The sequence below is a fragment of the Equus caballus genome, chromosome 10 (assembly GCF_041296265.1).
Source record: "Equus caballus isolate H_3958 breed thoroughbred chromosome 10, TB-T2T, whole genome shotgun sequence".
Lineage (NCBI taxonomy): Eukaryota > Metazoa > Chordata > Mammalia > Perissodactyla > Equidae > Equus > Equus caballus.
Window position 1 is genome coordinate 18166002 of NC_091693.1, and position 12130 is coordinate 18178131.

At 60.5% G+C, this 12130-nt stretch overlaps 1 protein-coding gene and 1 non-coding gene across 5 annotated transcripts; both read left to right on the plus strand.

Moving 5' to 3' along the window:
* The first annotated feature begins 1095 nt into the window (after positions 1 to 1095).
* NOP53 (NOP53 ribosome biogenesis factor) lies at positions 1096 to 8740 on the plus strand. Of its 4 annotated transcripts, XM_023650009.2 has the most exons (13): positions 1096 to 1378; positions 1806 to 1870; positions 3331 to 3439; positions 4104 to 4303; positions 4713 to 4783; positions 5655 to 5750; positions 6465 to 6569; positions 6644 to 6847; positions 7230 to 7405; positions 7509 to 7575; positions 8202 to 8278; positions 8375 to 8431; positions 8681 to 8740. In XM_023650009.2, the coding sequence occupies exons 1-13, from the start codon at positions 1101 to 1103 to the stop codon at positions 8685 to 8687; spliced, it is 1512 nt and encodes a 503-aa protein (XP_023505777.2). In that variant the 5' UTR covers positions 1096 to 1100; the 3' UTR covers positions 8688 to 8740. The 4 variants fall into 4 exon arrangements, 3 of the variants coding, with proteins under 3 accessions (XP_023505777.2, XP_001915029.4, XP_070079222.1); XR_002810733.2 differs by lacking the exon at positions 7509 to 7575 and having other exon boundaries at positions 1131 to 1378; XM_001914994.6 differs by lacking the exon at positions 8681 to 8740 and having other exon boundaries at positions 1131 to 1378; positions 8375 to 8548.
* LOC111775531 (small nucleolar RNA SNORD23) lies at positions 7621 to 7729 on the plus strand. The gene has a single exon (XR_002811238.1). It is a non-coding gene; the product is annotated as a small nucleolar RNA SNORD23 (small nucleolar RNA).
* Positions 8741 to 12130: the final 3390 nt, after the last annotated feature.

Here is a 12130-nt window from a genome sequence, read left to right on the forward strand (position 1 = left end):
CGCGCGCCCGCCGCCCCGCGCCCAGCCCCACACCCCCGGCGCCTCCCGGCCCGCGGCTCCCGGCGCCTCCTGGCGGCCACTCGGGGACCCCGGCCGCTGGTCGCCGAGTCCCCGGTCCCAGGTGTTCGGTGCCCGGGTCTCCAGGGCGTCAGTTTCCGATGCTCTGCGCGAGGTGCGCTGTGGGACCCCCCGCGGGGCGCCTTCCCTCTCTGTGCCTTTCCCCTTTCTGAGCGGAGCACGTCATTTATGAGGCCCTGGGTCCCCGCGGATGGGTCCCCGGGCTGCTGGCTCGGAGTTTCCATCCTTATTTGTAAACGGGGACCACCGAGTCGATGGGGGGCGAAGACAACAGCGAAGCGTTGGATGCCAAGCGCCGTCTGAAGCGCTTAACGTCCATCCCCTCGTTGAACCTTCTCAATCATCTACGAGGCGGGGGTACCCCATCCCCATTGACAGAGGAGGAAACTGAGGCACAGCCAAGGAGCTCGCCCGAGACGCGCCCTGCCACGCCTGCGCTTCCAGGGTCCTAACCAGTGCGGGTTCCTAACACCCTCGCACGTCACGTTCTGTGCTTCCACCCTCGACGTCCCCAAAGCCCTCGGATTTCCCAGATCCTGGGATCGGGGACACGGCGGGGCTCCCAACGTCGTGAGATGGGAACGCGCTTCGTGCCGAATCTGCCACTGACGGCTCAGGCTGCCTTTTTTTTTAGGAAACCTGGATTCAAAAATAATCATGAGCAGGAGGCGCGTGTGCATGGTGACGGAGGTCAGCCTGACTTCGGTGGTGAACGCGATGCAGCCCAAACCGAGGTCAAAATAGGATGCTGTACACGTGGAATTTATGCAACGTTATAAGCCAATGGACCGCGATAAAAAAAAATAGGCAAATAATAAATAAATAATAATGTTCAGATTAAACAAATATTCCTGGGCGGCCGGGAATTGCTTTGCCGAAAACCTGCAACCCGCGGCCGCCACGAATCTGCAACGGAGGGAGGCGCCATTTACCCTCTATCAGGATGGCCACCTCCCCGCCCTTTACCAAGATGGCGGTCACCGGAAATACGTCACGGGAAGGGGCGGGAGATGTGCGCGCGCATGCCCCGAAACGGCTTCCGGGACGCCTGCGGCCGGATTTCTTCCTTTAACAAGATGGCGGCAGGAAGCAGCGGCGGTAGCGGGAGGCGCGCCTCGAAAAGCGAGGCCGATTCGGGCTTCTTGGGGCTGCGGCCCACGTCGGTGGACCCGGCGCTGAGGCGGCGGCGGCGAGGCCCCCAAAATAAGAAGCGGGGCTGGCGGAGGCTCGCTCAGGAGCCGCTGGGGCTAGAGGTGGACCAGTTCCTGGAGGACGTGCGGCTGCAGGAGCGCACGAGCGGGTGCGTGGGGCGGGACTTCCGGCGGCTGGGCCGCGTTCTGTGCGGCCAGCGGCGGGGCCGAGCGTGCTGAGGGAGGACTTCCGGGAGGCTGGGAGCATCTCTTACCGGGCACGCGGGGAGCAGCCGGGAGGATGCGTTGGGGGCTCTGGGTGGGAGGCTGGGGGCTTGGTGGGGTCTCCAGATCCAAGATGTTTGGATAAGTTAGAATTCAATTAAACAACGAATGTGTTCAGTATCAGTCCGTTCCATGCACGCCCTCTAGCTTAGTGCGTTTTCAGTCCCGTAGACTGGAGGGAGGGGCCTTAGCCTGCAGGAGACCATGGCGGGAAGAGGGTGCTCGAATGAGCATCAGATGAAAGCCGGCTCTGAAAGCTTAACCCGCCCTTCCCAACATCCCTGGCTGACGTTCTTCATCTCCGTATCCCAGTGGCTTGGTATCAGAGGCCCCGGATGAAGAACTCTTCTTCGTGGACACCGGTCCCAAGAGAAAAGGTGAGGCAGGGCCTTTGGCGGGAGGGCGCCTGGCGGTGATCGGTCCTTATCTAGCTTTCCTCAGTCTCTGAGGGGATCTGTGTTAATGGCACGGCTTGAGTAGCGAACATTTGCTAAAAAGGGTCTTTGAACAAGAGGACCGGGAAGGAACAGAAAGCAAGCTGGAGACTAACTGAAAGACGTCACATTTCCTTTTGAGGTGTCAGAGATCTGGATGCACAGAAAAGCCAGCAGTAGTCTACCTTGATGAGTAGGTTAGACATAAATTAGAGAGTTTCCCGGTAATTTGCAGAAAAGCAAGTCAAGGACCCGCTGTGAGGAGTCAGGTGTGTTTTGGTTAATAAGAACAACAGATTCCAGTTTCACGAGTAGGTGAAACTCGTCTTTGTCTCTTTGTCTTAATTTGCCGAGATGCAGGGTTGGCACCTGAAACGAACAGAGGAGGAGTGAGTGAGGGAGGGCTTTAGTGAGTAATAGGGCTTCCGTCAACGTAGGAAAAACAGACTAAGAGGAGGCGATTTGCTGGGACAGGAAGGCAAGCTGAGGGGTCCGCTTTGATCTCAAGACGGCAGGACACCCTTCCTGAGCAAGTGTGTCGTCTTTCAAGGGGTCTGTTGTAATCAAAACAGGAGGACCCGTTTCAGTGAGCAGAAGAAGTAGAAAGGACCCGCTTTGAGGTGTAGGAGACTGAGGGAGCGGGTAAGACAGGGTTCTTGAGGAAGGTGGTTTTCACAGAAGCGAGTGGATCTGGGGTGGGAACAGAAGGGTGAGTCGGGGACCCGCCCTGAACAGGTGAGGATGCCGTGGAGGCCGGCTCTGGCTGGGAGGAAGTCTCTTTGGGGCAGGAGAGGCAGTTTATAGGTCCTACTTAAGTAAAGAAAGCAGAGTAGAAAAATCGTCGTGATTGTGCCATTTTACGGCTCATCACTGTGCTTTGCGTTCTTGGAAGACGTACGTCTGTCTGCACAACCTCATGAGAGAGGCATTAACCTTTTTATCTTGGAAGCACGGAGGGGCGAAGTCACTTTCTCGAGGCCCCGCAGTAAACGCAGGGATGTCGCTTCTGTCCCGGTGCGTCTTGTCCTAGAGCGCCTTTTGCTGTTTTGCTTTAGGAGTAACAGGCAGCAAACCCCCTTGTGCTGAGACTCGGTCGTCCTGGGCCCCGAGTCCGGCTCCCTGGCCTCCCGCTTGCTTGTTGGCGTTACTGGTGCTGTGGCCGTCACCCTGCCTCGTCTGGAAGGCCCCTGGGTGCAGGGCTGTGGGCCTGACGCCCTCTGTGTCCCCGGCTGGCCCAGGAAATGGCTGTGGTGGTGGGTGGTCAGAGCTTGGGGGCCTCTTTCAGGACCTCCAGGTCGGCCGCTGGGATGCGAGTCTGAGGGCTCCAGTGGAGCGGAAATGAGGAGACTGGGAAGTGAGGCGGCCTGAGACCTTGATTTCTCTCCTCCTCTCTTCCGCTCCAGAGCTGAACAAGAAGAGGACCAAAGGCCAGAGGAGGTCACTGCTTCTCAAGAAGCCCCTTCGCGTGGACCTCCTCCTGGAGAACACCTCCAAGGTCCCTGCCCCCAAAGAGTGAGTGTCCCGCCCCGGCCGCCGCTTTCCCGCTGGGTCTGGCCTCTGCCCTTCTCTGCAGCCGCCCCCACCCTCTTCCTGGCCCTAAGGTAGTTCCTGGGGATGGAGGGAGATAGGTGAGGGTGCCCGGAGGCCAGGGATGGGTAAGATTTGGGCTTTGGAGAGCGGGTTGCAGGGAGTGGGGCGGGGGCCAGTGCTGAGCCGGCGGGGGTGGGGCCTGGATCCGATGGGGGTGGAGAGGAGCGATGATGGGAGCCACAGGCGGGAGGCGGATCCAGCCGGCTCGGTGACTGAGTCCTGAACGAGGAGGAGGGTGCGTGACGGGGTGCACAGCAGGGTCACCCCGAGATGGGGATGAGGAGGAGGCGTGGCTTTGGGAGCGATGCTCAGGTCGGCTTGCAGGGGGTCTGTGCAGTGCCTGGGAGACATCCAGGGCGAGGGCCCCAGAGGCCGTCGTGTTGTTGAGTCTGGGGCTCAGGAGGGGTCCAGGCTGGAGACAGACCTGGGGAGCTGGTCTTGAGCACTGGACAGAGGGAGGAGGAGAAGCCCTAGAAAGTTTGTCTTGTGGAGGGCGCCTGGGCGAGGAGATGCTGCGGGAGGAGCCGGGCCCCTTCTCGGGCCTCTGCCTCACCCGCGTCACCTGTGCCCCTTCTCCCCGACCCAGCATCCTTGCCCACCAGGTCCCCAACGCCAAGAAGCTCAAGCGGAAGGAGCAGCTATGGGAGAAGCTGGCGAAGCAGGGCGAGCTGCCCCGGGAGGTGCGCAGGGCCCAGGCGCGGCTCCGCAACCCTCCAGCGGCCAGGGTCAAGCCAGGGCCTCAGGACACCATTGAGCGGCCCTTCTACGATCTCTGGGCCAAAGACAGTGAGTACCCATGTTATCGCTTCTTGAGTGGGGACTGGGCTGCCATGCACTCTTGTGCAGGTTGTGCATTGCACCAGAGCACCGTGTCTAAGTGAGGAGCCCTGTGGATGTTGCTTTGACCGTCTTCAGCACCTTGGGCGTCTTGAGGTGGTGTCCTCTTCTCATTCGTCCTCCCTTTCCTGAGGGCTGATTCCTGCCCCCAGCCTTGGGTCTCTTCGGCTTTCTGGACCCGTCCAGGTGCTCTTGTGTCCACCATTTAAAGTCCCCTGGGGTCTGAGATTCAGTCCTTCCCTCGCCTATGCTTCAGTGCCGTGTTTACGAAGGAAGGAGGGATCGAGGGACCCCTCAGGGCCCCGGCGTTTTCCCACGCTGGAAAGCCCCCAGCAGCCGCCCCTTGCTGCCCCTACAGATCCTCTGGAGCGGCCCTTGGCTGGCCAGGACCCCTTTTTCCTGGAGCAGACCAAGAAGAAAGGCGTGAAGGTGAGAGCGCGGCAGGAGGGTGTCCTGGGGTGGTGGTCAGAGGAGGAGGGGCTGGGGGCAGCGGGGACGCCTCTGCCTTCAGGCCGTGGGGCCTTGGTCGCAGAGCCCGGCTGTCCCGTGACCAAGGACGCGAGTGGGAGCCGGGCAGCGAGTGCTCGTTCCGCCGTCCTGTCCTGAGCCGTTTTGCCCAGGAGAGCGGAGGGAGGTGGAGGCAGCTCTGAGGAGCTGGGGTTGACCGGGTGGGCGCACCGGCCTGGGAGGGGATAGCCCAAGAGACAAGCCTCGGCCAGAAGCTCCAGGGCTGGGGGGCACTTGGGTGGGGGAAGGGGATGGGGCGGGGGGCGTCCTCTTGCCCCCAGGCTTCTGCTGGAGTCTGGGGGCCTCTGCTGGGCTGGAGACTGGCCGGGCGGTGCTGTCGGCCCGCGTGCCCTCACGTCCCTGTGGTCTGTTCAGACGCAGGTGGGCCTGGGGTGCTGTGTTGCTCACAGACACCCCCGGGGATCGGGGGCTGCGCCTTCAGGGTCTCTCGGCCGTGCGCTGCACTGACAGACCGAGGGAACCTTGTTCCTCTGCCCAGCACCATAGGTTTCAGTGACAGACGGACGTGACTAAGTTCAAGGTCTGCTGTCCCATTTGTTTTTGCAAATGTCGCCCCTTCCAGCTGTGGGGTCCCAGGGCCTCCTCTCAAGAAAGGCGGGCAGAGCCCCTACATCGGGGGGGCTTGCTCATCCTGGGGTGCGGCTCCCGGGGTACCACAAGTCTGTGGCCCCAGACGCCGGATCCCCAGGCGCCTCCCAGCTCGAAGGCTGTGGGCCGTGTGGAGCCCTCTCGCTTCCTGGGCCTCACGCTGCCCTGTCCTGTCCTCCCCCAGCGGCCGCCGCATCTCCACGCCAAGCCCTCCCAGGTGCCTGCTGTCGAGGTGACCCCGGCCGGAGCCTCCTACAACCCATCCTTCGAGGACCACCAGGTGCGCAGCCCTGCACAGGCTTCTCCTCGGTTGTCCCCTGACTGCTTGGTTGGCACGTCCTCGCCAGGCCTTCCTCCGTGCCTGCCTGGTGCTGGGGACTCGGCTGTGACCAAGACAGCCCTGGGCCTGCCCTCCTGGTGCCTGTGGTTTGGTGGGGAGACACACTTGTTTTTAGACAGTGATGACCCAGAGAGAGCAGGACAGGGATGGGGGACCTCGAGGGGATCATCAAACCCAGGCTTGAGGATCAGGGATGACTTCCTGTAGGAGGGGATATCAGAGCTGAGACTGAAGGCTGGGGAGGAGGTTACTGGGGGAAGAGGGGAACCAGTGTTCCAGGCAGAGCTAGAGGATGTGCAAAGGCCCGGGGGGTAGGCAAGACTGTGTCACCTTTGGGAAGTCCACAGGACAGAAATGCAAAAGGCCTTAACGGACTGTTAGCAGGTAAACCCTGGGACTCCGTGGGATTTATCCGAGAGCTAGGATAGTTTAGTAACAGGAAAAGCTGGCTGTGAGAATCGCTGTTCGTTTCACAGACATCTTTTGAGTACAGGTGTTGTGAACAGAAGGGACAAAGACCCTGCTTTTTGGGGGCACAGGTTCCCAGAGAGGTGGAGCAGACGTGAGGTTAAGGATGAGAACGCTCCCTGTGGCTGCTGCCAGGAGGTGTGGGGGAGGGGTGCCCGGGCCTCACCGCACCCCTGCCTCCTCCAGACCCTGCTCTGGGCGGCCCACGAGGTGGAGCTGCAGCGGCAGAAGGAGGCGGAGAAGCTGGAGCGGCAGCTGGCCCTGCCCCCCGCCGAGCAGGCCGCCACCCCGGTGAGCCCCTGCCCACCCTCCTGCTCCCCCCTGCCCTGCCCTGCCCCCCGGCCCTGACTCCCCCTGGCCCGCAGGAGTCGGCCTTCCAGGAGCTGTGCCAGGGGCTGCTGGAGGAGTCGGATGGGGAGGAGGAGCCGGGCGAAGGCCAGGAGGAGGGAGCGGGGGCCGGAGGAGCCGAGCCAGGAGGAGCCGAGGCCTCGCCTGTCCCCAGCCGCCCAGCCGCCTCGGAGAAGAAGACGGAGCAGCAGCGGCGGCGGGAGAAGGCTGCACGGACCCTGGTGAGCACCGCGGGGTCTGGTGTGCTCTGCCGGCCCCCGCAGCCTGATTTCTCGTGCCGTTTGGGGTTCTTGCAGCTGCCTCGTCAGCCGACACCTGTTCCCTGAGCTCTGGGCTCCGAGGACGTGTCAGGGAACCTGCTAAATCAAGTCTCCGCTGCCCCGTGTTTGGGGGGGTGGGTGAGGGGAGTGGTGGGGGCGGGGGGTGGATGGACCTCAGCCCCCGGAGGTGTGGGTGGGGAAGGTCATTTCCGAGAACAGCTGTGCAGATGCTTCAGCAGTCGGCGGGTTGTGACCTGGGATCTGGTGGCCGGGAAGGGTCTCCAGGTGGAGGTGGCTGTGGAGGGGCCCCTGGGGCTGGCCCCTGACCCCACCTGTCTCCCAGCGGGTGCAGCAAGCCGCGGTACGGGCTGCCCGGCTGCGACACCAGGAGCTCTTCAGGCTGCGTGGGATCAAGGTGCAGGTGGCGCGGCGGCTGGCCGAGCTGGCGCGGCGGCGGGAGCAGCGGAGGGCCCGGCGGCTGGCTGAGGCGGACCGGCCCCGCAGGCTGGGGCGGCTCAAGTGAGGCGTGGGCCGGGGCTCCGGGCAGGCTGGGTGGGCCCACTCCCCGTCCCGGTGCTCCCCACCTTTGCTGACCCTGGCCCGCCTGGCCCCGTGTCTCCAGGTACCAGGCCCCCGACATCGACGTGCAGCTCAGCTCGGAGCTGTCAGGGTCGCTCAGGACCCTGAAGGTACTCTTCCATTTGGGGCGCTGGGTGCTGTCGGGGAGACCCCCGTGCTCGAGGATGACACTCATCCTTGCTCCCCGTGCCCCCAGGGGCTGTGGGCGACATCGTGGCTGCCCCGGGCTGGGCCAGTTGGGCTGATGCCCGGGGACTGAGGGCACGGGGGTCCCCAGAGGTGGGGCCGGGTGACAGTTTGAGCCTGTGGCTCTCAGAAGGCCTGTCCTCCCAGCTAGGTTCCGTTGTAGTCCCTGGGGTCTCCCTGAAGCTCAGAGTGGACTCTCTCCCTCTCTTGCTCAGTCAGACCTGCCATGGCTCCCCAGTGCCCCAGGAGGAAGCCCTGCTTCTGACCCAGCCCGGGCCCTGTGTGCTCTGGTTTCCTGTGCGTCATCAGTGGGCCGACCGATTGCCCTTCCTCCTCTGACCCCTGGCCTTTGCCCCCGCCACTCCCACTGCCTAGTTGGCCTTTTCCACTTGTTCACCAGCCTTCCTCTTGATTGTTCCAAATCCAGGTCAGGGGCAGCTTGTGGGTCAGTGCCCATCACCCCATGAGCTCAGGGCCAGGCCGAGCCTTGGCTGCCCACCGGGTTTCTGCACGGCCTCCGCTGAGGCCTCCCCGTCTCTCTGTCCCACAGCCCGAGGGCAACATTCTCCGTGACCGGTTCAAGAGCTTCCAGAAGAGGAACATGATCGAGCCTCGGGAGCGAGCCAAGTGAGGGCCGGGCTGCCGGGGGTGGGGGTCGGGGGAGCCAGCGCCCTCCCTGCGCCTGGCGTCCTGCTCACCGGCCGCGCTCTCTTCCTGCTCCAGGTTCAAGCGCAAGTACAAGGTGAAGCTCGTGGAGAAGCGGGCCTTCCGCGAGATCCAGTGAGTGGCGCTCCCCTTCTTCTCCGTGGTGGTGGCCGCCGGGGCCTGGGGTCCATCCCCAACCTGGTAACTGGCCAGTGGTTGAGTGACGCGCCCCTGGCCAGGCCCGGGAGACAGTCAGCTCACCAGCAGCACCTGCGCCCAGAGTGGAAACGGAAGGGCCGGAACCAGAGGGCGGGGTCCAGCGGGCGAGGACGCGGGGCTCCCTCCACCCTCGTGCGTTCTCAGCCCCTTCTTCTCTGTCCCCAGGTTATAACCGCTGTGCCATGCTGGAGCCCGCACCCCTCAATAAAGCCCCCCTGACCCCCACCTCGAGCCTGCGTGTGCCTCGTCTGCCTCTGCGGGCAGCTTCTCTCTGTCTGTCCCCCTCTAGCGCAGGAGGACATGGGTACTGGGACATTCCAACAAGGGCTGTGAGAACCGGGGGGTTGCGGGGCCGTCCAGCATCCCAGGAGTGAGCAGGGTCTGGAAGAGTGTGGAGCGATGGCCTGCGGGCTGACCGGGGTCAGGGGAGCGAGGCCAGGGTCCTCGCCTGCGTGTCTGGCAGGGGGAGGAGCCTGCTCCTGGCCCCCGGGAGTGGGAGGCACATCTTGGGTCCAGCTGTGTCCCGTGGGTGTGGCCGCAGCTCAGGTTGGCCGAGTGCCTGCTGGGCCTTTAGGCTGATGGAGGCCCTCACGACAGCTGGGCGAGGGGGTGGGCGTACCCCATCGCAAGGCAGGAGACGGAAGGCGACACAGAGGGCTGACTTTCCTCTCCTCCGCTCCTGTGACTCCATTAAAAACGTTTAAATCTGGTTCTACAAGTTATACAGAAGTCTGTTGTCACCGTAAGCCACTGATATGGTGCGTAAAGATACCAAAAAAGGGGTGCGTGTCACCCGTGACCTTTGCCCTACATTCAGACACACTCCTACTGGGCGGAGTGGGGGCTGTGCGTGTTGGCGTGAGCGAGTCTGCTCTGTTCCACGTGTGATTCTGTTAAGTTACAAACACATACATGTGAAAGTGGAATTGTGATTTTTCTCTTTTCTGGATAGAATCATTCCATTCGTGGTTCTCTAACCTGTTTCTCAGGGCATCTTGGAGAACTTTCTGTGGAGGTGCAGAGTTCTCCCTCTTTTTCGCAGCTGCATAGACTTCCACGTGAGCAGGCCATAATCCACTCCCCTGGGCCCTGCAGCTCCTCCCAGTGAGGCGGGAAGGGAGGGGTATCTGTCCACGTGCTGGGTCACATGTGTCTGTGGGACAAATACCTGCAAGTGAATCCTCTGGGCTAAAGGAGAAGTATGTCTACAAGGTTATTTGATGAATTCAGCAAAATTGCTCCCGTAGGTTGTGCTGATTTCTGCCTTCTGCAGCCTAGGAGCCCACTAGTTTGCTCGTAGCTTTGCTCCTGCGTGATCTCGCTGTCTTTATTTTATTGTGCCTGGTTACTGCTGAGGTTGAGCGTCTCTTCATATCACTGCCTGTTTCCTCTTTGGTGCTGTTTCAAACCTTTTCACCATTTTCCTCCTGGGCTGTCATTTTCTTGTTTACTTGCAGGAGCTCTTTATTTATTGTGGCTCCAGAGTCTGCCGTACATGTTGGAAACATTCCTTTAGACCTTGTTTGTGGTATTTTTTCTCAGACAGAAATGTTCAGCGTTTTTAGTTTTCTGTTAGTCTTTGTGCGTTTTCTCATTATGGCCTTGGGGAAGGTTTCTTCAGGACAAGACTTTATCAAAGGAGAGCAAGCAGTTTATAGAAGAAATGGATGAAGGGAGAGACTAACGTCAGCCCTTTCCCCCACCACATCCCGTGAAACATCATGACTTGAAGGAACTGCTCCTTCCCCTCTCATCTTAGAAATAAAAAGGAACGTTGTGCAGACGAGAAAGCAGCTTTGTGTGTGTGTGTGGGATGGAGGGGACAGAGGACAGGAGCCAGCAGGGTGAGGGGAAAATCGGGGCCACTCAGTGTCTGCCAAGGAGCCTTGAGACCCGGCCTCGGCTCCGGTAGGCCCACTCTGGGGAGAGAGTCTGAAGGAACCTGCTGGGAGAGGGGAGAAGATTCTTCATGCCCAGAGATGGCATCCAATGTGTCGGTACCTGGGGCGGGGTCGTCACAGCTGCTCAAGGGCACGTCCCGCACCTGGGCGGGAGGCAGAGTCCTCAGCAAGTTCTCGCAGCTTCGTTGCCTGGGGACGTGTGCCCGTTCCCACGTGTGTAAAAAACAGGGTGGGAGCAGACACATTTGTGCGTTTATTGCACATAAATTACATTTCATGTTTAGATTTTACAGTGGAATAAAAAAACCGCCCAAGTCTAGTTAAACGGTTTGCAAGCTGAAGTGGCGCCCTGCTGGCGGCAGCTTCCCGGGGAGGCGCCACCCTGAGGCGGGTTCCTGGACGGAGGGGAGATGGCCCGGGTCCCGGATGCGTCATGGGACGAGCCCAGTGACCTGCGAAGGGTGGAATCTCTGGGGGCGGGTGTAAGGTGTTCACAAGAAAACCCTCGACTTTCCTGTTGGAAAATTTTCCTAATTATTATGGGGAAAAAGGTGCCTTGGGATCCAGTGTGGTGCTACTGGGGCTTAAGTTTCACCGCCACATATTTGCTCTGGTCCCTTCCAAGGCCCTAGGCCTCCTTTCGAATTTGTAACTTCCTGTTTTTCCTAAAGCAGGTTCCCCCAGTTGTCAAGGCTTCAGGCCTTTCTGGATCTGCCTCCGATGGCGATGTAAAAAAAAAGTCGGAAGAACCACCCACCACTTGGGTAAAGGCTGAGGAAATGACGGTACATCTGACTGCAGAATGAGCCTGACAGGCCTGTTGAAAAGGTCAGGGGCCATGTGTAGGCAGCAGCCTAGAATTGCTAAGAGCAGCAACCCGATTTCAAATCCCACTTCTGTTACTTGCTAGCTGTGTGACCTTGTGAAGGTTACTCAACCTCTCTGTGCCTCAGATTCCCCATCTGCAAAAGGGATGTAGTGATGGTGCTGACCTCGCTGTGGGTTGTTACAAGGATTAAATGAGTCTCACAGGAAAGCTCTTGGAACAGGGCCTAGCACGGAACACGCCCTAGGTGAGTGTTGGCTATTGTAACGTTGGGGAAAAAAAGGTAGAAAAAACGTGGAAACTTGCAGTCTGTGCCAAAGACTGCTCACAAATACTCTCACCTTTTGACCCCATTGTGCTCTTGGGAACGTGTCCTAAGGAAGCGGCCGGAAGTCTGGGGACAAGCATATGGCAGAGGCAGGCCAGCTGGCAGAGCGCTGGGGAGGAGGGTGCCGCCCTGAGGAAAGCCGCAGGGTCTCCCCGTCCGCACTGTGCTCAGCCCACGCCCCCCGTACAGAGCCCCTCGGGGGGACTCCAGGACACTCCTTTTCCTTACGACTTTCTCCAGCTTTCCCGAGTTTCCTATAACGGAGAAAACTTTAGAAAATGGGAATTGAAAATGCGGACAAAGCTCCTCAGTGTAGGCAGCAGGGGTCTGCCGGGAACCCTTCGGAGGATTAGAACCAGAAACGGTCCCAGCTCAGAACGAGGCGGGGGATGCTTGCAGGCTGGCTGTGTACATAGTGGGCTGTCCCACCACCGTTGAAGGAGAAATCAGCTTTTGGAAGACTTTAATGACCTGGGGAAATACAGCGTGTCTCAGAGAACTTTGAAATGGGCAACAAGACCCAGTATGACCTGGATGCGTTAAAAGGGGTGCAGACACGC